Raw genomic sequence first — 25,309 nt, forward strand, 5'->3', positions numbered from 1 at the left:
TGAAATCATTAATAATGCTGTTTTGTTACGAGACGTTACTTTGGACAGTTGAATACAATCAGTAATATCCAGTCAAATATCCAATGATTCTCCACATATTTAAGGATCCAGCCACCTTCACGATTTATATTGGTCGACCTCTAACGTTAAACTGACCTATTATGATTTATTTGCTTCAAGAAATCCTAGTTATGCATTTTATGTGGAAAAGTGCATTTTCGCATCCAATTTGTTTGTGTGCCTTGTGTGCATCACCAACTTTCGTAGCAAGCATACCACAGACTCTATTATTATGCGCTATAAATCACCCTTATCAGAATTAGAGGTTTTTATGATGTCATAGTGAAAATTAATTTCAGCTAAAATAAAGTATTTTACAGTACATGTATTTTAAACAATATGGAAGTCAAGAAAATATCATTCTTTTGAAGAAATCAAATTTTATTATTTCAGTTATTCCACAATGCCAAAGAATTAAAAATTACATGGTACACAATAGATGATGATTTGTTGTGGCAGAAATGAAACATAAGATTCTGAAAGAGTATGTTAAAAGCAGTTGACAAAAAATACAACGAACGAGAATGTTTGGATTCTCAATTTCAATCAACTGATATGGAGTAATTGAAAAGACAAGATAACGCAGACTAATCTGATTCACAAACATGGTTCTAAAAGAAATAATACAATGTAAATGCATAATTTAATCAATTTTATTCAGCATTATTATAGCCCATTCTAGCATTAAATTTCACGTCTGAATACTGAATCGCAAAGGCTCCATATATACAAGTAGTAGTAATTACATAGCTACATTGGACTCCTGTGAAATTCACCCCAATACCATATATCGCAATCAAGCAGAAAATAATTGAATGTTTTTTGTGTTTTTTTATATGTGTTGGTAACTACATGGATGTGGTTAACTGATAAATTAGTAAAAAAATGCATTTATTAACTTAGAATCACAGTTGAAAACCGTCTGAGCAATCAAAGCAACTATCTCTTTGACTACTACATACAATATATTCTAACACACTCATTAAGTGGTCACCAGAGAAGAATTGCTTCAATGAATGTAATAAACAAAATGTGGTACGCCAAACTGGCATCCTAATATTGACTTATTCTAAATCACATTCATGAGTAATCTAAAATTACTGTATTGTCACAATGCTGTTTTTAATAAAAAAAATCATTTTACAAAACTGAATAATATCGTCAAATTAAATTTCTGAGATTATTGCAAAATTTCTTAATTTTACAATATCTGCTGACTTATTCCATTGCATCTTGTGCTCATGCATAATCTAAATATCTGGTTGAGGCATTTAATAATTGACTAAATCATAATTATCTATATTAAATTGAATGTAAAATTATTAAATATTTAAGTATAGATTGCAAAATATAATCTGCATGTGTCATACATCCATTATAAAGGCAACTGTTGACCCATGTAACCTTTGACTTGAATAACCTTTGACCTGGTTTCAAGTTGCTATGTTTCATAGTTTTGGGGCTACTATGGCACATTTCTTCTAAACAAGTTTGCTGACAAGATTCAGCGAATGAAGCATGTTGATCTCTTCATTTAGGGATTCTCTTCAACTCGTTAAGAAACCAGATTGCCATTGTTAATAGCGCAACGGATCCCGACTGGTGGCTTGCTGCTAATTTGGTTGGTACATAGTATAACAAGGTACAGATACCAAGTGTAACCTGTAATGTACAAGGATTACATTATTAAGTGAGAATAAATTTGTCATAGCAACTCGTATTTTTTACTCAATTACGCAACATCTGGAACTTATTGCTAGTTGATAAATACTATTTCAGAAGACACTTATTAAACAAGCAGTATACTGTAAAATGATCAATTTTAATTTGGGTTTAAATTTTGTTGATTTACCATTTTCAGTGGATTTTAAATTCACAGTTTTATCAGTTAGATAATGTGTTCTATGCTAAATTTTACATATTCACTGGGTTTTAATTTAGCTCATTTTCCAGTCAGCGAAATAATCAAAATTAAAACCCAGTGAATAATTAACCCCTTTACAGTAGCAACTGATTTCATAATACAAAACACTGATTTAAAAAAAAAAAGCTCCAATATTCAGTATAATGATATACTGTAAAATGACTAATTTTCACTGGGTTTAAATTTCACTGATTTACCATTTCAGGCATATTAAGTGTGTTTTAAATTCCCGGTTTTATCATTTAGATAATGTGTTCCACGCTAAATTGTACATATTCACTTGGTTTTAATTTAGTGCATTTTCCAGTTAGCAAAATAAGCAAAATTATAACCCAGTGAATAATTAATCCTTTTACAGTATTGTATTATTTCATGCAGTTAAATATTTTAATTAATATACAGAAATTATGAGTGACATGATAACTACTTTGACACTGAAATTATTTATAGTGTGATATATATGGTTATTTGAAAGTTCAGATAGAAATAGTTCCCATGGAAACAAATTCAAGTTTTATTTGCTATTTGTCATTTATTTGAGGGCACCATTCGCTCAGCAAATTGTCAAGAATTTTTTTTTTAAATCTGTATTAGAAGCCGCATCCCTAATAGAAGTCGCACCCATTCTTTTTGAATAATTGAGAACCAAAAATTCATCATTTCTCATATGTGTAGATGCTCTAATAGAAGCCGCATCCCCTCTGTTGCATTGTACCATTTTAATAGAAGCCGCGGTTTCTAATACAGATTTTACAGTAGTTAGCAATCATGTTTTAGCTTAATTCTCATAGGAGTTAATCAACATGATCGTCAAAAACAGTATTCACATAACATAACTATTACATAACAAATTTAAGTCTTGGCATGAAATTTAATTTAATAGATACAAGAAACTGACTAAAAAAGAATTGATCTTAAATTCTTGAATACCTGTATTCCAGCCATAGCACACATACAGTTGATTGCCATTCTGCCTCTAGGATGTAGTGGTACACGTTTTGCATAAAACCACAAAAGTCCTACTATTGTTGCAGTTGTTGTTCCCTGTAGAAAGAAACAAGAATTACCAAATTTCCCAATTTAAAATAGAAGCAAGGAAAATAATAGCAAGCATGCTCCTCAATACTACATACTACTGTATTAATAGACCATTTTCCGTACACTGCGAGAATCACGCGTTATGCGTGAAATCGAACGTAAAACAGGACAAACAAAGGTCATAGCGTCATAGTGGCGTCAAACATCGCGTGGGATTTGACAATCGCGAAAGTATTTTGATGACATTTCCATGCTTAAGAATGTGCTGTCCACATTTGATGATAGGCAATTTCGATTAAGTGAGGGTATTCGGAAGCAATATTCCTCTGTCGAAGATCGGCCGGTCGGTGTGAGCTACGAAATAAGGAAATTCGAGTTCAAAATCAAATCCTTCAATTTTTGCGGCAGACGTTCGACGCGCATCTTTCATGCATCTCGCGAGATCTCGCAATTGTACGGAAAATCACCTATTCACTCATTTCAATGTTTAACAAATGTTTTATTTTAGCCATTTTTTACCCTGTATTAGCAAAGTTTCATTTGCTAATCACACCAAAATTGAACATTTCACAATGATTGATAAGAATCTTGTATTTGAAGCTGATCTGGTTAGTATAATATCTACGTTCAATTGAAAGTAGTTGGATAATCAAAGAAAAATGCATAACATAAATATCATTGTTGTTATATAAATAAATAGGAAATGAAAATTCCCAGCAGTCAGTGAAAGAGCAATGGCATTAGATGTTAGGATCATTAGCCAGCAGATGTTCAGCACCAGCATACAGCAAATTCTATAGTTATTCATTTGATGTTTTTGAGATTTTGCTTACAAAGGCTGAAATGACACAATATGCAAATTATCTACTTTATATGCATAGACATGCCCCAAAACTAATTATGTCTACCCAAATTTGGCTTACACAGACAGACACACACTAAACTCATTATTATATTCTGTGTAATGTCCATGCATGCCATCTTGCCATAATAATTCATGGTTTGTGATACATTTAGTTGAATCTCAAATAAATTTGCTACAGGTGCCTAGTGATATGTTAGTGGAAACCCAAAAAATATACATATACACCGGTATACATGTCTTACCAATAATCTGTGGTCAAACTGAACAGTTGTGGGATTCTCAAAAAAATTCCTCCATGTAGGGGAAAGTGCTAATATGTCATCTGGTATCCACTTGTCGGCCATTTTGGGATAACTGTTGTACAGTAAACCAGCATCCAACCCAGCAACAAAGGCACCTTAAAAGAGAAAAATAACAACGGATACATATGTTGTGCAACGGTAGTGGCAGGGGTCAAATTTTTGCAGTAGTCCGGATATCCTGGAAAATCACTTGATGCCGTAATATTAAATAGAGAAATGACAATTTTACACCGTATTGTCACAATACAGGTACATTTTAACAAAACAACAATTTGTAATATTTTTGAGCAGTTAAACAAAATAATACCTAATGTTTTTTTAAGGTGAAAAGAAGGATAGGAAACTGCGGTATTTCCTCTGATCTATGTAAGTTGTAATCATTTTAATCTCGTTTACCCAACGATTCACGTATTAGCGATAATCTCAACAAAGTCTCGCAAGTTACGTGAAGAGGTTATGCAAAACACTGTGAGATTATGTAAATTTTGGAGGGTCTATGATGAAATTAGTGTTCCTGTCAGTGATGTTAGTATAGTACCAGGGTGTGCAATATGCATCATCTCATTTACATATTTGATAGTTGGGAGAATTTGAAAGGTTGTGAAACAAAATCATTTCACTAGTATAACCAGAGATACATTACTTGGGGTTTGTAACGTGCCTATTACTGTATGGTGACATCACATCAAGATTCCATTCAAGTCTCATCTCGTAGATAGCGAGAGACTGATGCTATGACCTTCTGACATGACATACAATGTATATCAATGTTCAAGGTTTGTAATAAAACAAATTGTGTCCTACCACTATTATAGTGAAAAAATGTAATAAATCGAAAATGTACAGATCGTGATTCCGTCAGATCATGATCAGATCTTCTTTACCTTGGGCATGCGCATTCACATTGTCCTGAGTTGGGACCGCTTATGTGAGAGCAAGATTGAAACAAGATCTTGGTATCATGTCACACTATTTGCAAGCCCCAAGTAATGTACCTCTGTTATAAGACATTTTAGTCATTAAATTTGTACTCTCGGCCCAACAAACCTATTCCTTTTATTTATATATATATATTTAAATATATCAATGGCAATTCAATCCAACCAGCCAATTACAAAGCACACTACGCATATATATATATTTTGAAATATTATCATCCAATTGTGAAACTCATGAATATTTATTAAGATGTAGAGAATGGGTTTGTTGTGCCAGGAGTATATAAATGTGTTACATGAAATATATCAATTTAGCAAAATTCAAATATGAAATTTTTCCTTCTTTTTTTTTAAAATATCCCAGTAATTATTTTTTTTACTTTGGACAACAAACAACTGCAAGGTGGAAAAAACTGAAAAATTGCATGCAAATCAATTTTTGCATGACTTCTAACCTTTGACCCTTCTCACAAATACTATGTTTAATAAATATAATATACATGTAGTTTATATCATACCTGATAGTGCTGTTGTAAATATCATTGCTAACGCAAAGTGAGCCGATTTTCTCAGTAAAGGGAGGGATTTGCTAGCTATAGCCTAAAAACATATAATAGAGATAATTTTGATATACAACAATGAAATACCATAATTTTAAAAATATTTATAATTTATGTACTCAAAAACACGTTTCTTATTTCATTTGTAATTTTGCTAATTCAAGATGTCGCTAATTTAAGGACTGTGGAATACTTTATTTTCGCTGGAATTAATTTTCGCTGATTTTTGATGAGTTTAATGTGAAATGTAGGAAAAAAAGTATATTCACTGGATTTTATTTTCACGAAATCATCCCTTCAGCGAAAATAATTATTCCAAGCGAAAATAAAGTATTCTACAGTATATTCTCACAATGAGATTGTTTGCACTTTAGCTAAAGTTCTATAAATAGTCAAATTCGATAAAAGTAAATGCAGCAATTTCATCATGCTTTTCAGATTTCTTCTGAAATTTAAGATGTATTACTTAAATAAATATTACTTCTACTGTATTTATTCTATTACAAGCACATTAATGTTTTATACAGGAACATTAAAATATTGGGCATTTTAACCATAGAAGCGGTAATTTATGCAAATGCATGCGCTGCTGATAGAGAAAATATGGTACTACGATAAATGTAGTTTTAAATAGTGTTGAGAATTAAACCGTAATTGTTGTTACTATGTGGGAGGGGGGGGGGATATATTATTTCCAGTACAATTCATGTTACTATAATCAGTTTCTACAACCATGTACATAATTACATTTCCAAAAACTACTGTTGCCAGTCATCTTTATCACTTGATTTGAAAAATACAATTTTACAGCATACTACATACAATAATTAAGATTTAGTTGGCCAATTCATCATTAAAATAATGGATTAGGTACGTGCTTTATTTCATTGATCATGAGGAAAGTAGGTCAACATTACACAGTGTTAATGTTATGTAAATTCCACATGAGATAATGTATCAAAAGTTCTAGTTGTTGTCCAGGGGATAAAATTTAGCCTTTGTAATAAAAAATTGTATATTCATGATTGACTACTGTTCTCTACTGTTCCTTTTGCAAACCTACAAAGGTAGACTACTGTAGAATACTTTATTTCCGGTTGGAATTTATTTTCGCTATTTTCGCTGAAGTGATACTTCAGTTAAAATAAAATACAGCAAATACACTTTTTTTTTCCTATGTCTCACATTCAACTCATCAATTATCAATAAAAATAAATTCCATTCAAAACACCCAAAAAATCTTTTTTGGCGAAAATTAATTCCAGCTAAAATAAAATGTTTCACAGTATGTCTTGGCTACAGTTTGGTGAAGACATGGTTTCCCATTTCTATTCAAAGAAACGGCAGACATTCTGTGCTATGACATCAGTCTCATAAAATGGGACTTGATTAATGATCACTGGCACGGCAGAGGCTATTAAGCGAATCACTCGTTGAGCCCTACTATATGAACTAAATATTACTTTCCACCTCCACTGTTCTGCAAATTTGAAAAATTTTCAATTTTTAATGTCACATTTTATCACAGAAAATGTGAAAACAAATGTTAGCAGGTAAATGCCTAGCCTGACGTAGTTGTTGGCGTAGGTGGCCCCAGGGTGATCGCAGCAGTCTAGGGCGCCACCTATGCCAACTTGTCAGGCTAGTAAATGCCATGTGTTGACAGAGACAAATACTGTGAAACCCCTTGAAATACAAGGCATTTTAGCAAATTCGACTCTATGCAATAAATAACCGAAATGTGCCTCATAAAGTTTTTAACGCTTTATTTAATTTTGAACGAAATAGACATACTTTTCTATTGGCTACAAGTCTTAATCAAAATTTTGGAAAAATGACAAAAAAATTATGTCAGTTAAAAACGTGTGAAGGATTTGTTACAATTACAATAGGTTTAATTTAGCTTGAAGCGTGTCGGTCGTCGTCGCGTGTTCGAATTTCATGTAAATAAACAATGTATTTTACACACGTTGTATACATCACTATGAGTCCCATATCGAAAAAGACGCGACATGACACGACGACTACCTCCCTTTAAGTGCCAGCAATCACATTGTGAGAATATACTTTCTTTTTAAATTTGCGACATATTGAATTTAATAGCGAAATTACTGATTAGACCTAAAATAACATAAGAATATGTTTTACAAGTATCCTTAGTACTTACTGGCACATTTTGTGTTGGCATAAGATGCGTCAATCCCGACCATAACATCAATGTGTATAATAATAATGCTGATCCTAAATGCGATGCCAGGCGATACTGACTGACACGTGGAACGTCTTCAGTCTTTGGTTCTTCCAACCCACTCTTGACCATATACCAACCAAGAAGCCCCTAGCAACATCAAGATCAGGTTTAAACAATATATACTGGGGTATATATCTTTATAACACAATTGCATTAAGTCAGTCAAGGCAAATTCAAATTTTGTTATACTGTGCATCATACTGCACATATATGCAATGCATTATGGGAGCAAACTTCCCATTGTATCCAATCACAAAATCCCTAACTTCCCATTGTATCCAATCACAAAATCCCTAACTTCTTATTGTATTCAATCACAAAATCCCTAACTTCCCATTGTATCCAATCACAAAATCCCTAACTTCTTATTGTATCCAATCACAAAATCCCTAACTTCCCATTGTATCCAATCACAAAATCCCTAACTTCCCAATGTATCCAATCACAAAACTCCTAATAAAGTATGAAAAACATGACATATAATATCTAATTGAGCTTGAAGATCTTTAAGGATAAGAACTCGTGTTTATAGGCCTTAATTTTTTTTTCAAACTTTTAGCTAAATGCAACTTGGTCACAGCAATTTGAAAGTGCAAAAAAAAAAATTCAGAACCTCAGCTGAATGTATTCAAATTTCAATTAAAAATGGACTTAATGATATGGAGAAATAATATGGTGTTTCCGAGAAAACAGTCTAGTAACCCACACCACCACACCCCTTATCCCGCTGTTTTTTGTCTCGAAACTAACACCTTTTGATTTTTGTTCAGAAATTGTCAATAAATTTATGATTTTTTTTATTTTAAATTCTGACCTGCTCAGTTCCCCACATAAATTTGTTTAACGCATTTTCACTACAGTTAGCTGTGTCCGTCCTTGAATCGCTTTAAAGCAATATGTATTTACCTGAAAAAGTATTAGAGATCCATATATTATAACTCTAGGCTTCATTGCTTTGCTGAGCCAACCTCTATTCCAAAACACTATGGCTGGTAGAGCAAAAACCAATCCTATAGCTCTTCCCCACATTCTATGGGAATATTCCATATAAAATATCCACTTGAATTCTTCCAATGTCATTTCATGATGTAAACTGTTTGACAAAAATAAAGTTATTCAGGATAAACTTGAAAACTCTTCAGTAATGAACCATAAAGTTGAATTCTCAAATCATAGCTTAACCTTTTCAACAGGAGACTTTCTTGCCATAATTTTTTTGCACTTTTTTTCTTATATTCTTCAATATTTCTGGAAATGAACCCTAATCTCGGAGCCAGCAGATAAAATTTGAGTCAATTTGCAGTTTTTTCTCAAAAAATTTGGCTATTTTTGTCCCAATTTCTGAAGGAAAGTGCAGACAAAAAACAGGACTATAATGTGAGTTTGTGATGAAAAGAAGGAACTGGTGGTGAAACGGTTAATAAGTTTGGGAAATGGGAATATTATGGAAAATATTTAACAGTCTGTATATATGCATGGATTGTTGGAAATATTTGATTTCAACAGGCTGCAATGATTCAGAATAGGTAATCTTCATGATTCTTTGGAAAATCATTAAACTTTAGCTTCCAGCACATAATTCACATCAATTCAAATATTTCACATAGTCCCAACATCATAACAAAGTTTTAGGAAAGATCTCAGAGTTTAAATTTAAAAAATACTCAAGGTGAAACAGTTGAATTTAATATGAAGAAATAATTTATTTTTCACATGATATTGTACATAAAATTTCAGACCCATATCTATCAAAACATGGCACGAAGACAATGAAATATATTTTTGTAGAAATAACTTTTTTGTATCTTGTATGTCATTATTTTAAAGCGAGAGGGTCGTCACCTGCGCACACGCGGGAATTGAGTCCCAAGCTACGATAACAACACACGCTAAAAGCGCAAAGGTTCATGGGTAGAAGCTTGTTTTGTAAACAATGACACGCTATGGCCATCTGACGCATGCGCAGGTGACGACTCCCCCGCTTTAATTGATTGCACTATTGAAACAACAAACCCATTTTCTTCATTTTTGCAGACACCTGTATTCTATAACATCAATTTCTCTCCCTGTGTACTAATAAGTTATCATAGCAAAGTCCCCTCCCCCCTCTCACATCAAATTACAAAAAAAATTCACTTACTATTTGAATTCTGGGTATTCTTGATATTTTTTAAATTCTGCTTCCCATTCTTCATTTGATCTTGGTGGTTTCATTCCTTTTATCAGATTCCAGTCGGTCATTGATAAGCCTGACTCTGTTAATCTAAAAACAAAATACCGGTACTAACTTTTTACATCGAACACATTGTACAAGTTATCAGTAACCAGAGTAAAACTAATATCCATGTAATAGAACAGTTTGTTTCAGGACTAGACTCTCTCTGGATATTTTAATATCCAGCCAGATATACAGTAAAATATAATTAAATAGTGTATGAAAAAATATATTCCTGTTCCCTCATAGACTGCTATTGATGTCATATATCACAAATGACTAAGCCCTGAATGCTGTGTCCACACTTGCCTTCCTATTTGTATCCACCCTTGGTAAACATTACCTTGTGACTCCACCAAGTACCACAGCACCAACAACCATTCCTGAACAGATTATCAGCCATCCTCCAACAATCTTTCTAGCATATGACGGAATGTCACCAACAAGTGACTTGGCAACATTGCTACTCGCTTTGGTTGTTGTTGAACGGACTGTCATCAAAGCACCACTCTAAAAGACGAATCATTACAAAATATGTGTGCAAAGTATATAATGGAAAAGGGGCGATTAGCAATCCCTGGGATATAGCACAGTAGCATTGTGGATCATCCCTTCCACTGTGTCAGTTTTTGTTTTGTTTTCAATTGGAGTTTGAAAATAGAAAAATTACAATTATTTTGCACTGAAGTTGTGAGAAAATTTATCAATTACTACCGTTTTATGGTAATATGACAAGGGATACTGAAGCATTTATGTTGTTGGCACATATCAAGTGGGAAACCACTTAAAAGCAGGGAAGCACAGTGATAGTAACAGAAGATAAACAGCCGTGAATGTGTACATTTCTGACACATGCCTAGATACTACCACCGCCACCAGGTATTTATTTTAAAACACAGAGGTGTACAACATACAAGTTGAAACAGTACAATGGCAGCAGGTAGTATCTATCTAGTGTGACAACATGTCCATGCTGTACTTTTCGTTTGTTGTTGTTACATCACAGTGCATCCCTGCTTACGAGTTATTTCCCACTATGTACCAACAACATAAATGCTTATAATTGCCCCTTATTTTATCAGAATGATGACTGATGTACAAAAAGGACAATGTGACCAATACTTACTGTCAATAAACGCGAGTGATTTCTGCATAACGGAGCAAATCTGTTGTACCATCGTCCAATATTTGAATTAGATCCACTCTGTCTTATAATCTGAAAACAGATTGTAGGAATATATTGATATCTGCAGTAAACTCGGGTGAAACTTGCAGCACATAAAAAAAATAACATCATGACATAGATAAAAAAAAACATTATTAACAGATCTCAATCGATAACAAAGAGTCCATGCATGCTTTTTTTTCAGCATCGATATGAATGTGATCAATGTAGCACTAGCATTTTTTATACAGTGACATAAAACTACTTTTCAATATATGATATGATATGATATATGATATGATGATAAGACATTACTACAAGACTAAAACAGATCTAAAATACAAAAAACAAACAAAGCAAAATTGGAAAGAATATACTTGTCCCAACTAGAGAGAATTTCAATGAATAGATCATCAATAACTTAAATTTTGAAAAAGTGGCTCATAATTCAAGAGAGCTAAGAGAAATTTCTGTCTACACTCCTAGTTAATGCTATATTGACAATGAAATATACGCCATGCTGCTACAATCAGGCAATTGTTGTCTTCATAAATGCCATAAACACCTAAAATCTCCAAAATTCTTAGCCTCGAAAATTAAACAATCCACAGTATATCTACCAGCGATGAAATTCATTGTAATAGAAGAGCATGATATCTGCTCTTACCTGTTTACTTTGTACTTGTAATTTATTCCATTGTCGCAGTGGGTTGGATAAGCTGAATGACCGAACTGCTGACTGTTGGAGGCCGAGCCTACCCAAGTGGAGTGCAAACATAGTGTAATCTTCCTGAAATAGGACAGCAAAGAACTAGACATAAACATTTGGATTGTTATACAACTAATATCACCATGCAGGCTGGGTCAAAAGAAAATATAAAATGATTAAAACAAATGCAAACAAACAAATTTTTATTTTAATATGTTACTGATATCATTGAAATTTGTATGGTACATGTTTGTTTGTGTGCATTCACATAAGCCACCCATGTACAGTTGTAGTATCACAATTCTATAAAATGGTACACATCATGATGTGAATGAAAACATCTTCACCACTATTATACTGGTCTGGTTCATCGCAACAACCATTTGCACACCCTCCATCCTATTATTAATTATTCTGCACTGTCATGACATGTAATTGGAAATGATTCCCAGAATAAGAAAGCAGAAACAACAGTTTTGTGATCTACTGCAAAATACAATAAGAAACAAGGTAGAGACATGTTCTTCTCTTGGTTATTGAAAAAATTGATAGCCTATTAATGTACATAATATTTTGCTTATCACCCCCTTACCCAACCCCAATCATGCATTGTGAAAATTAATTTTAAGCATTGACCATCATAGATTTTACACATCTCTAATATCAGTTTTAATCTGGAACATAAAAGTATACCAGAGCTATAGTTTACAGTCAACATCATACTCTTGGGTCAGTGGCAACAGCACAAAGAGGCAGAGAGTCGGGGCAGTCGCCCCCTCTAAAAAAATGTTAGAGGGGCGACTCGAAAATCAAGCCGAAACCCTTTGTGTCAGCAAAATTTGACCCTCAAAATGCAGGAAATAGCATTTCAGAGGGTCTAGATTTTAAGTATGCCCCTGGTTCCCCCTAGTAAGCTCCGGCCTTTGGGACGAGGGTTGATGAGCAAGTCTCGCCCCTCCATGTAAAATTTCGTGCCGCTGCCTCTGTGGGTAAACTATTTATAATCTGATATACTGGATGGCTTGCTTATTTTATTTCATACATTTTATATTTAGTTTTTTCATTACTATTGTGTCTTATTTTATAAATACCTAACTCTGGGATACTTTATACTATATTGTTAGTGTTAGTTATTTTTATGTTTTCTGAATTTATTACTTTATTGTACTTTTCATCAAAACCTCAAATATAGATAGCAATAAAGATTCTATTCTATTCTATTCTATTCTATTCTGCAGAATGACCTAGAGACGCATGAAGCATACTTTCGTTAACCTTATCAATTTAAAAATAAGCGTACTGTATTTGAATCGGGGGAAGGGTTTCAGTCTGAGGTTAACTTCACGCTTACCGTCCATGCACGTATAGAGGGAAAGTAGAGCAGGCCGCTTTACAGGTCGACGACCTTCCTATCATTCCCAGGTCCATCAAACGGTGATCCAGCATGGATTCCTGATATCTGCAACACCACGACGCAAAAAATAACAAGTAAAGTCAGTAAAGAATTTATTTACTTACCTTTTATAACTTAGCAATCGACAAAAAGAATGCTATTTGCGTGATAACATTCACATGCAGCCGACGAAAATAGTACTCCCTAGGATTCTCATAAATGATCATGACCTTTTTGACTCTGTCTAGAACTTCTACGTCGTCTTGGTTTTGTGAATGTTTACTTCCACTAGCTGGATTCAGTGCAGCAATTGTGCTAAATAATTATAGTTTTAAAATGTTAGAAATTCAAAATATGAGAAATACCTTAAAACAAAGTATTTTGTCGTACGAGGAATAATATTTACTAAGTTAAAGGATCATAAATGTAACCTTTTGAACCTTGACTGTTTTGGTGGGATTTCGGAAATGCTTGTTCAGTAAATTGTTTATAATGCTCAGTTTCCTCGGTAAGTATTGAGACATCAACACGGAGGTGGGCTTTTGTGGGGCTTATCCGTGTATTTAAGCTGCCTAATCTTCAGATCTAAATAATACACGTCTTTGGTAACGTGCTTATCTTGTATGTTCCTCATGGAGCTCTAATCACAGTCCCTCAACACCTTTGTTGATCTACAATAGTATATTTGTATTATAGCTCCATGGACTGTGATCTTGCTTCTTTTCAGCCTTTCTGTCGCCAGGGGATGTGATCGATTAGTGAAAGTATATCACTCCAACTAGCGCTGGGTTGCGAAAAAAATACCGGTACATCTATAAATCGCAATAAATCACAATACAGTACTAGTATCTTTAATTTATTCAATGAGCGAACACTTGGGGGCGCATGTCACTCAGGGTAACATTGGTATGGTCAACTAAAATCAGACTATCGACCAGCTATGTAGGGAAGTCTCATACATCAGCTGTTTTGCAATTAAAATACGTACAGGTGTACAGATATCACATTGGCAGCAGTGCCCGTACAGGATGGCAAATGGCAAAACTTACTCGTGCTGAAGACAGACTCAGTATTCCGCATATATTATTACTAAGGGTTTGAGTCAGATCAGCTTCCTAAGTATTTTCACCTACTGCAGGCTTCTTTTATAGGGTGCATTTGACTACATGCATGCAAATTAAAATGCATGTATAGCTAGAATAGAGGATTGGCTTGCTAAAAATAGAGGACCAATCGATGAATCGAGAACTGACAAATTTGGTAGTGGAATAAACTACTTTTTATGGGAGTTGTATCATTTTAAAATAGGAGGTTATGCAGTTCAACGATGTCATATAATGCTTCACATGCTTTACTCAGCAATTTTTAGCCACATTCCAAAACACACTGCACTGTTTGGGACATTCCATTTTCTCTAAAGGGGAGCAGTGTTCTATAGTTCTCAATTGCACTGTAGCATCTAAGTTGATACACCACTGTCTTCAAAAGCAAACATGCACCAGGTCTAAGGATTAAAATAAACCCCAAATTAAAAACTTCATCAGGCCATAGTTTTTTGAAATATTGTTACAGCAAAAGCCTCTAATTACCAAATAATGGTGCTATTCAGCTGCATAATAGGGGTCTTTGTTTCCCATTATGAGTTTAATATGTTACCATATAATTCATCTTTACTGTAGGATATACTCAACATTGTAATGTGTAATTAAAACCATGTGAAAGATGAAACCCGTTTTCTTATCAAACACAATAAATACCAGGATCTCAGAAAAGATTTATTCAGCATTACAAATTCACACATGCACAATTTCAATAGCTCTCTCCTGCATTAATAGCTATAGTCTAAAGCAACTTTTGGTCAACTTTGTTTTTTCCATTTTCCAATTTACATTTTTTATACTGCACTCACATAGATTTATTATTTCATTTCTATTCTAAATTAATTATTTCAGTTTGATGTGTCCATATTTCAGATTGAAAGTTGTAATAACAATATTATAATCACAAGATGGAAGTGTGTGTAGACAGTGTGGAGTCTGCAGTTGCAGCCCAGAAAGGAGGTGATAATATTAAATATTTCTGTTTCAATTTTTTTATAATAATTAATGTATTCAACACACTAGCTGTGGTTCTGTCACTATTTTTTGTGTAACAGTTGATAATTTTTTTTTTCAATAAACCCTTCATTTCCAATATCGTACCCTCAATTGAGATTACCAGTACCCATTGATGTGGTTTACGGTTATTTATCAATATTTAACCCTTTCACCACCAAACTTTCTTGCCCAAATTTTTCTGCATTTTTTTAATATTCTTCAATAATTTTGGAAATGAATCCTAATTTTGAAGCCAACAGACAAATTTTAGTCAATTTTAGTTTTTATTTCAAAAAAATTTTGCTATTTTTGTCCCAATCTTCTGAAGGGAAGTGAAGATTATAAACAGAACTACCGGTATCTTGTGAATTTGTGATGGAAAGAGGGAACTTGTGTTTTGACATCCATGTACAGATGAATATAATTTCAAAATGACTAGAGTTAACCAATCAGCAATCAGCCTAATGCATAGAGGGAAGAACACCCATTATAATCAACATTTATAAATATTTTTTTTTAAATTACAGTTAACAACATCCATTGGTTTAATTCAAAACGTTTTGTACAAAAATACTGTTAATTCATCTAGATTAAAAAACAAAAAAATCAGGCAATGCATCGCGAGTTGCTTACTGATAATAGAATTGACATAACCATAGAACGTTGAAGCGTGTGCACTGCGGATGTCAGGTTATTATTAGTAGGTTAAAGTGTGAGTTGAGAGGAATTCAAGATGGAGCCATGCACGACTTGTGTTGCTGCACAAAATGACTAAACACCATTCAGAGTTGAACTATTTTCACTCCATTGCTAGAAAACAATTACTGTATCACTAAAGAACATTTCTGAAGTAGTTTTATCATGGATGAGCTGTCTCACTTTTTATAACCAAGCAACAACAAATTGGCACTGCCTATAAACAAAAACAGCACCATTTTAAAACTTTGCATATTTCATCCATATTCTTGCCTATATGTACACATTTGCAAGCAGTCTTTAGCCGCACCTATTTTTATAAATTTATTATTTTTGTTGTTGTTAGGTGCTAGTAGAATAGAGTTGTGTGCTAATTTGGTGGAAGGAGGAACAACACCAAGTTTAGGTATGGACAACTAATTTTACATTATATATACCGGTATGTCAGGGTTTTGCTTCACTAAGGTAGTGTCGCAGTTTTGTTTCTCTTTTAACAAAAATTAAATTAATCAACATCATGTATTTGTTTATTAGGAATACAAATAAGTGTTATCCTTTACAATTTTAAAAATATTTCTTATTGCAATTTCTTCTCATGACTTTGTGTGAATGCTAGGACAACTTTACTTGCCTTCCACAAATGAAAAAATACATATTTTTTTTTTTAATTTTTCCAAAATATTCTTTAAGATCTGTAGCTGATTCATAATTATGTCCATTTGATCCAAAATTGACAAAAAAATTGCAGAAAATTACATAAAAATGTCTAAAATGCACTCAAAAGGATATTGTAATATATGTATTCAAACTAATTTTTAATTTATGAGTAATTTGACAAAAAAATCCTGCACTGATATTGTAGTACTGATAAGTCACATATTACGAGTGACAATATATTATTGTGACAATCACAATAGTGTGTCAAATTTATTTATTTTAAATTTCTGACAAAATATTACTAATTTGAAATCATCAATGAATATCTATTTTTATATTCAATACTAATAAGTCATTTATCACCAACTTTATTTAACATTTTTCTGAACGATCTGCCAGAATTATTTGGGGATCAAATTGATAAACCAGTTCTAATGGGCGAGAAACCTATAAATTGCATCCAATATGCAGATGACCTTGCACTTATTTCAGAAACGGAAGACGGCCTACAAAGCTGTCTGAACAAATTAAATGACTATTGTATAAATTGGAATTTAGAAGTAAACGTAAAGAAAACTAAAGTCATGGTATTTAATTGCAGCAACAGACTGATTAAAAACATGAATTTTAAAATCAACAACCAAGACATAACAGCTGTTAGCGAGTTTTGCTATTTAGGGGCAATATTTACTCCAAATGGGAAATTTAAAACAAACTTATCTATGTTAAAAAATAAATCAATGAAGGCTCTTTTCAGCATCAGACAAACAGTCTTAAACCACAAAATAATTTCACCAGCACTTAGTTTGAAAATTTTCGACCAATTAATTTCACCTATACTCATGTATGGTGCAGAAATCTGGGCCAATGAAATCACAACTGACAGTAACAGTTTAGAGCAAGTTTGCAGTCATTTTTACAGGTTTATCCTAGGAGTGAGTAAAATGACGCCAATTAGTGGTTTGAAAGCAGAACTTGGTAGGTTACCAGTAAACTTAAAAATTAATTTGGCTCAAATTAAATACTGCCATAGACTATATAGTCTGCCAGATAATCACATTTTAAAATTAGCCCTGGATGAAATGATAAAAATTAATTCAAACTGGGTAAGGACTATTAATGCTACACTGGGACATGATCTAATTAAAATAAAAAATGATCACAATATGGAAAATTGGAATCAAATACTAAAAAAAGTAAAACTCAGACTATCTGAGTTTTATATTCAAAGATGGAGAGAAAAACTAAATTTCAGTGAAACCAATGAAAATAGGGGAACAAAACTGAGAACATACAAACTATTCAAAGTAAGCTATAATATGGAAAATTATTTGCAAAACATTTCAAATTTCAGTCTCAGGAAAATGCTTTCAAAATTCCGTCTGAGTGACCACAACTTAGAAATAGAATTAGGTAGAAGAACAAAGCCCAAAATAGAATTAGAAAATAGACACTGTAATAAATGTAACACTAAAGCATTAGGAGATGAAAAACATTTCCTGCTATTTTGTACTGGCTATATAGAACAAAGAAAAAAACTGTTTGATGAGTGTTCAATAAATATTTACACAATGGATGTGAATTCCATATTTAAAAAGATTATGGAGAATAATATAGCTTTAGCAAAATACTTAAAGAGCACAATTTTTAAAACCACAGAAAGTAATTAATTTATTTTATTTTACTAACATTTTATTTTTTATCTCTTATGTATTGTATGTATTTATGTTCCTTACCATACAAAAACCCTCTGAAGGTTTTTTAGTAGTGTAATAAAGTTATTATTATTAAAAATTTGACAAAATATTTTAATATCCCAATCAAATGTAATTTAGAGATTAAATTCTCTGCCATACTGCCTAAAAATAGGAGAAAAAATGTTACCATTGAAGATGTCTATTTCACAAATATATCATAAAGTCTCTTTTTGTACTTGCTACATGCCGTGTCATGATGTAGCCAAGTGCCTGGATTGCCAATAAACATAATTTATTATATTCCTGTTTTTCATCCCCATAGGAATGCTGAAAGTAGTGAAAACTGAATGTCATTTGCCAGTATATGTTATGATCAGACCACGTGGAGGAGATTTCAGTTACTCAGATTACGAGATGGATGTTATGAGACAAGATATTATGTCTGTGAAAGCGTGTGGTGCTGATGGTATAGTGTTTGGTGCTTTAACAAGGTATCAATGAAAACTAATGAATTATTCAGGCCAAAATGAAAATTATATACACTTTTTTTACCGTAATGTGTTACATAATACTGTAAAACCATTTTATTTTCACAGACATTTAATTTCATTATTTTAATGCTTTGAGCACTAAATTCACAAACTTGGCAGGAAAACAATGAGTTCTATTGCTATTTTACATGTTCATGTAAATTTAATGTAGCTGATTTATTATCGCAATAACGAAAATGAAAACCAGTTAATAAATAATGCTTTTACAGTACATCTTTAGAAATAACATTTCTATCAGTGTACAGCAATAAAGTGTTCAGATATAAAATAGTTTAAAAATAGAAAACAGACAGTCAAAAATCAGCTCACTCTCTCCTAATAGAAAAATATTATTTTTATGATGAATTTCTATCATTAAAGAGTGATAATTTTTTCAAATATTTTGACCATACATATTTTGACATTTTTATCACACAATTCATGCTACCAAGCCTGTTATTGAAATATTTCTAAATAATGATTACATACACAACCAAACATAGGGGTCAATGGTAGGCTGGATTGTACATGTATTGTACCTATTCCATATTATGGCTTGGAATAAATATTTCAATAAATACTGAAAACACTTAAAATATTTTTATTCCATCAAGGAGAGGTGATATAGACGTGAATGCATGCAGAGAATTAGTTGGTAAGTTTTCTTGTAAATATGTTTGTCAGACTATCAAATGCTGATAATCAATAATATAACTTTACAAGAGATTGTGTCATCAGAGATGAAGTGTTGCTGGTAGTATGGATGGGTGAAATAAAAGCCAGTTACGCATTGCTGTTGTTCAATGTACTTTTGAGAAGTTTGATTGATATATTTTTAACAAATATCTACACAATCATTGTCATTGTGAAATACCTTACATTAATCATGTATTATCTCTTCATCAAAGAAGGCAGCACTTCATTAATAAAGGATAAATTATTAGTCTTGGAGAATTGATTATGGATAAAAACATTTGATCTTTTTTTTTTTACAGAGCTGTCACGACCACTAGAAGTTACCTTCCATAGAGGTGAGCTATAAGTCACTATAAGATTTTTTTTTCCTGTCAGAATTATCAAAATATTTCAACATTTCGCTAATTTCAAATATTGCTAGTAACTTTGAATTAATAATAACAGTTGAAGCTGAGTATACCAGTCTAATATTATAAATTGGTTATATTGTTGGTTTATTTTTGGTAAATTTTACAAGTCATTAAAATTCTGTAGCAGTGGGTCACTTGGGTCTTGAAGGCATGGAATCACGTTGATTTTTACATATGTTGTCTTCATGAGTGCCAAATCCTTAAAAAATCTTAGCTGCAAAATTAAGCGGTTTAGATTATTTACACATTTCGAATTGGCTTTCATATGTACTAAAAACCTGTTGATGCTCAAAATATCAACTTCTGTGCATTTTCAAATTTTATCGTTATTTTGTTTTTTTATTTTTAATAAAGCATATTGCAAGTGTAAAAATTAGCACTATAGTTGGTGCCCTCAATTTTCTGTGAGTAATGAACTGAGAAGTTAAATTAAAAAAAAATGAAGTGTTTATCAACCAAGTTTTGATTTCCAACGCCTGTGCAGTACTGAAAACATGTGTTGAATACCCAGGAGCCTCTTTCTGAGTTGACCTGAGGGCACCATACTTATATAAAGGATCCTGGGTGAATACACATACGTGAATTAGCAACATCGTTCACGAGTAGATTGCCAATAATCGTTTTATTCATTCTAATTCACATAACACTGTAATAAATCAGAATTACAATACAAAAAAAAATCACTAAAAATTACAAACACTTAAATTCCAGGTCATGCAGTACTAGACTGGCGCAGTCGGGGCGATTAATTTGTTTTTGTAGTTTAAATAAAATGGAGGTGTTAGCGCGAAATCCCCTGTAACTGCGAAATCACCCCGACTGGTTTATTCTGCAGGAAATTCATTGCTATTAAATATTCATGAATGCACTTATTATAATGAGGTGGGCGCGGAAATACGTGCATAATGAGGTCAACATGGTAAAGGTTCTCTGCAGACCCAACATGGCGGCACGTTAAAATTCGAGTTTGTCGTAGTCGTCGTTTCTACTTCATCACAATGTGTAAAAAAAGTAACTCGTACTCGTCGTAGAATTAAAAAAAGTCGGCTGCTACAATCAGCCGACGTCTTCTTGGTCAGAGGTCAGTTGAAGAGACGTTGTGGTTGGCTTAGATGATTGTCAATTAGCGCACTCGTTAACATAATTACCCGTTGAAAAATCGACGGGTTCCTGCAGTGTCGATAGAGGGCCATGCAGAATAAACCAGTCGGGGTGATTTCGCGAATTTGTTTATTTTATTTAAACTACAAAAACAAATCAATCGCCCCGACTGCGCCAGTCTAATGCAGTACAAACGTTTCTATTATACAATAACATCACGGCGCCTCAGTATACATACATGTCAAAAGTAAGATCTCGCTGGTAATTACTCAGTTTCAAAAATCACTGCGTTAGGCAAATGCGACGATACATATATATCACATACTTCTTAACAAATTGTGTTACATGGAGTTTAAAAAATAGACTTGTTACAAGTTTATGATGTCCAACAATATAGACGACTTCTCGTGTTTTTAATATAGAATGTTGCGACCGCTACTTCAAAGTGCATGAACTGACTCAGAATAAATGGAAATATGAAGTCAACTGAAATCAAAATTAAGCCCAAATTGGCATCGAATGATATAAAAACACGAGTACTCACTTATGCATACCTCTATTCCGGGGTCAGACTAAAATAACTTTGGAAAACTTGCATCGAATATGCACAACGAAAACTACGTATACATTCGCTTAAAAAGTCAGGATCCGGAGATATCGTCACAACATCAATAATTTAGAAAATTTAGAACGGTCGATCGTTCTTCTTGGTTCTCGAGTAGTTGTTAGACAAGGTTTGTTTCACTTTAGTTTATGGTTTTTTAACAGCATTCGATATGGCTCGGAATCCAACTAAAGCGTTAGAAGATATCATCAGTTTAAAATTCAATAGAGTCCTCACGAGTGGGTGTGACTCGACAGCGCTTGAAGGAGCACCTGTTATAAAACAATTGATAGACCAAGCTAAAGGTAGAATAATTATTGTTCCAGGTAAGTTATGAACAACTTTATTTAATAACTCTTTTATTTTATTTATTTATTTTTTTATTTTATTTTTCCTTTCACAAAATTAATTTTTCATGCATAGATTATTTAAAAAAATATGTTATTAAATTATTATGCATGATGAAAACCTATAGCCAATGGTAATTTATGTCCATTTCATCCAAAACTAACAAAGAAATTATAGAAAAATATACAAATGTGATGGAGATTTTTGGAGAAATAAACAATGGGTTGGTGAAATATGTATGACCTAGTACTATTTCTGTTGAAAACAATATGAACAATTAAATTATATCTATGAACTTTTGTAAAAAAAAATTAAATAAATAAAACCACGCCTTCAATTTGGCCTCAAAATAACCTTTATTTATTATCATATGTATCTTATGTTTATCTTATATGTGTATATGTATTTGTATTATATTAGGCGGCGGTATAAATGACAGAAACCTGCGAAGAATTTTAGAACAGACTGGTGCTCATGAATTCCATTGCTCGGCAAGGAAAACGCAAGATTCAACTATGATGTATCGTAATACGAATGTACACATGGGAGCCGCATTCCAGCCGCCGGAGTTTGTTATGAAATTTACTAACACTGATTTAGTAGTTAAATTGAGAGATCTTGCTTCAAGTGATAGGTGATGAGACATCCTTCAAGACAAGTGTACACCAGTTAAAATACAAACAAGTGCAGGTTCTATAGTTGCTTGGGTTCCTTGTATGTGATAGCATTAATCTTAAGCAAGGGGTTTCAGCAGTTTGTCGCCATAAACCGATTTGACAGATTTTTCTCACCGCAAATAACTATACTGATTCACTGAAACATCGACCATTGACGCAACAGAAAATCATGATTGATATTGTGATCTTGAAAAGCAACTAATTATAGTTCTGGACATCGAATGTCACTGTTGTCTCGCTTGACTTGTGCTGTGTATAATTGTGAGTGCGGACACATGTTGGGACTATGTTGGCTGAAGAGTTTTTGTGACCATCTTCCTATCATAATGTGCTCTCCTGATGTCAACCATTTTCAACCGAACACAAGCCCCCTATCCAAGGTTCCCCAAAATCACAACTGTTAGTTAGTAAATGAATCTCAACCAGTGGATTTAGCCTAATTTTTATTGAGTTCGCTGCCTGCTTACCCAGCTAGAGTAGTGGATCAACCACACAAGGATTTGAACTTGGGTCTAACAGTGATCGACCTAAAGAATTACTTACTGCCACCTACACACTTCATCTTCTCTGTGAAGGCCTCTCTTCCAGAAGCCAACAATTCCATTTTGATTCAATCAGGATCATTACAAAATTAGTCCTACTAGAAGACACATTAGTTTCCAGAGTTCTACCCGAATAATCGCTTCATCAGTTTTGTTCTGAACATGTTGATTTATTATTGCTGTTCTTACATGGTACATGATTTATGGATGAGAATATCCTGGAAAATTTGTGGACCAGCAAATCGACTCATACGAACAAGCGATGCTACACAGAAAATGCTGTTCAATATGACAGGGCTTGTGACAGTTGTCAGCTGGATTGAACCCCCATTCTGAGTAATGGACCTTGACCAAAGGCAATCATAACCAATCAGCATACAGACAACACTCCTAATAAGGAGATCCAGGAAACCTTCGTATTTCACTGTTAGGAGATTGAAAACCCATTCGTTTATTCACATATAAACAACTATATTAATATCATAGTACCGGTACTTGTTGTATAATAAATTTATAATGATTACTATCCTTGGAAACCTGATCAAATATGTGGACAGAAAATTAAAAAAATAAGTTTCTCATGAATAAATTCTTGTCAATCACTGTTATTGTTGTGGTGTCGGTAACTAAACTTCCTTTTGTTTATATGCAGTCTGTAATGTACACATCAACAGTGAGTTAGCACACCTCTATTTATTATTCATATTCATGATTTTTGAGACTAAAAGTTATGTTCATCATACAAATATTACAGCGCAAATAAAGACGCAAGATGTGCAAGGAGAAATTGCAATTATTCGATCAGTGGTATATAATACACACAACTGTCAGTAATCAGAAAATTTGAAACTTGTCTATTATCAGAGGTACATTACTTGAGGTTTGCAACTACGGTGACATGATACCAAGATCCTGTTTCAATCTCGCTTTTGCATATGCGTTCCAGCGTAGAAAAATGTGAATGCACATGCCCGAGGTAACTAGGATACTGAGATGTCCAGGTGGATCAAAATAGCTGTTCACGATGTGACGGATTACGATAACTATATTTTCTGTACATTTTCGATGCATTATATTTTTTCGCTATGAATGTGGTAATACATGTGTTATTGTTTTATTACAAACCGCCTATGTCATGTCAGAATGTCGTAGCGTCAGTCTCGCTATCTACGAGATGAGACATGAATGAGATCTTGGTATGATGTCACCATACAGTACTATGCACGTTGCAAACCTCAAGTAATGTACCTCTGCTATTATATATCAATTGTACCCGGGAGTATAAACATTGTGTCAAGCCTGATAATTTTACTGATGTAGTCTCGTTTTAGCTACATGATTAAGGTTATGAAAATACTTTTAAAAACTGACACAATTACAAGGAATGTCAGTATATGACTGATTTTACACGATTGACAGCGTTTAATTCCCATATAAATTGTATTTTATTTAATAAAACAGAAATTCAACTTCTGATGATCCCTAACCCTAACGATGTAGCTAAAGAGTTTTCAATTTAGCTTCATGCCCTTACCTATTCTCATCCATGCCTCATCAGATAAAAGTCGTATCGTGAATTTTGACGGAACAAAAAGTTTAATTAAACATATTTGCATATTTTCGGTTCCAACAAAATCTGAAAATGATAAATAGTATTTTACTACCCTGGTAGTTTTCAACGAGTACTGTTGTGACTGTACTAGACTCTGTTTCTAGAAATAACTAAACAACTGAACTTTGGATTGCTACATTCTTGCCCTGTATTAACCGTGTATAAATGTACTACTAGTATTTCGTCAGTGAGGCCTCGCCCTCTTATGACGAAACGTCGCGGA

General features: G+C 33.2%; 2 protein-coding genes across 3 annotated transcripts; one reads left to right on the forward strand and one right to left on the reverse strand.

The window, feature by feature from the left end:
• Positions 1-695: 695 nt before the first annotated feature.
• Positions 696-13,629, reverse strand: LOC100367639 (heme A synthase COX15-like). Of its 2 annotated transcripts, none has more exons than XM_085504719.1 (11): positions 13,546-13,629; positions 11,986-12,108; positions 11,280-11,369; positions 10,497-10,663; positions 10,079-10,201; positions 8,845-9,031; positions 7,855-8,025; positions 5,646-5,727; positions 4,130-4,284; positions 2,915-3,028; positions 696-1,722 (listed from the first exon to the last, which is right to left on the reverse strand). In XM_085504719.1, the coding sequence occupies exons 2-11, from the start codon at positions 12,094-12,096 to the stop codon at positions 1,591-1,593; spliced, it is 1,332 nt and encodes a 443-aa protein (XP_085360845.1). In that variant the 5' UTR covers positions 12,097-12,108; positions 13,546-13,629; the 3' UTR covers positions 696-1,590. The 2 variants fall into 2 exon arrangements, with proteins under 2 accessions (XP_085360845.1, XP_085360846.1); XM_085504720.1 differs by lacking the exon at positions 13,546-13,629 and adding an exon at positions 13,379-13,487.
• A 214-nt stretch (positions 13,630-13,843) lies between these two features.
• On the forward strand, positions 13,844-23,154 carry LOC100368391 (copper homeostasis protein cutC homolog). The gene is made up of 8 exons (XM_085504722.1): positions 13,844-13,928; positions 15,394-15,480; positions 16,559-16,618; positions 18,889-19,057; positions 19,711-19,751; positions 20,092-20,127; positions 22,072-22,233; positions 22,676-23,154. The coding sequence occupies exons 2-8, from the start codon at positions 15,429-15,431 to the stop codon at positions 22,891-22,893; spliced, it is 738 nt and encodes a 245-aa protein (XP_085360848.1). The 5' UTR covers positions 13,844-13,928; positions 15,394-15,428; the 3' UTR covers positions 22,894-23,154.
• The last annotated feature ends 2,155 nt before the right edge of the window (positions 23,155-25,309 follow it).

This window comes from Saccoglossus kowalevskii, chromosome 10 (assembly GCF_978046115.1).
Source record: "Saccoglossus kowalevskii chromosome 10, keSacKowa6.1, whole genome shotgun sequence".
Taxonomy (NCBI): domain Eukaryota; kingdom Metazoa; phylum Hemichordata; class Enteropneusta; family Harrimaniidae; genus Saccoglossus; species Saccoglossus kowalevskii.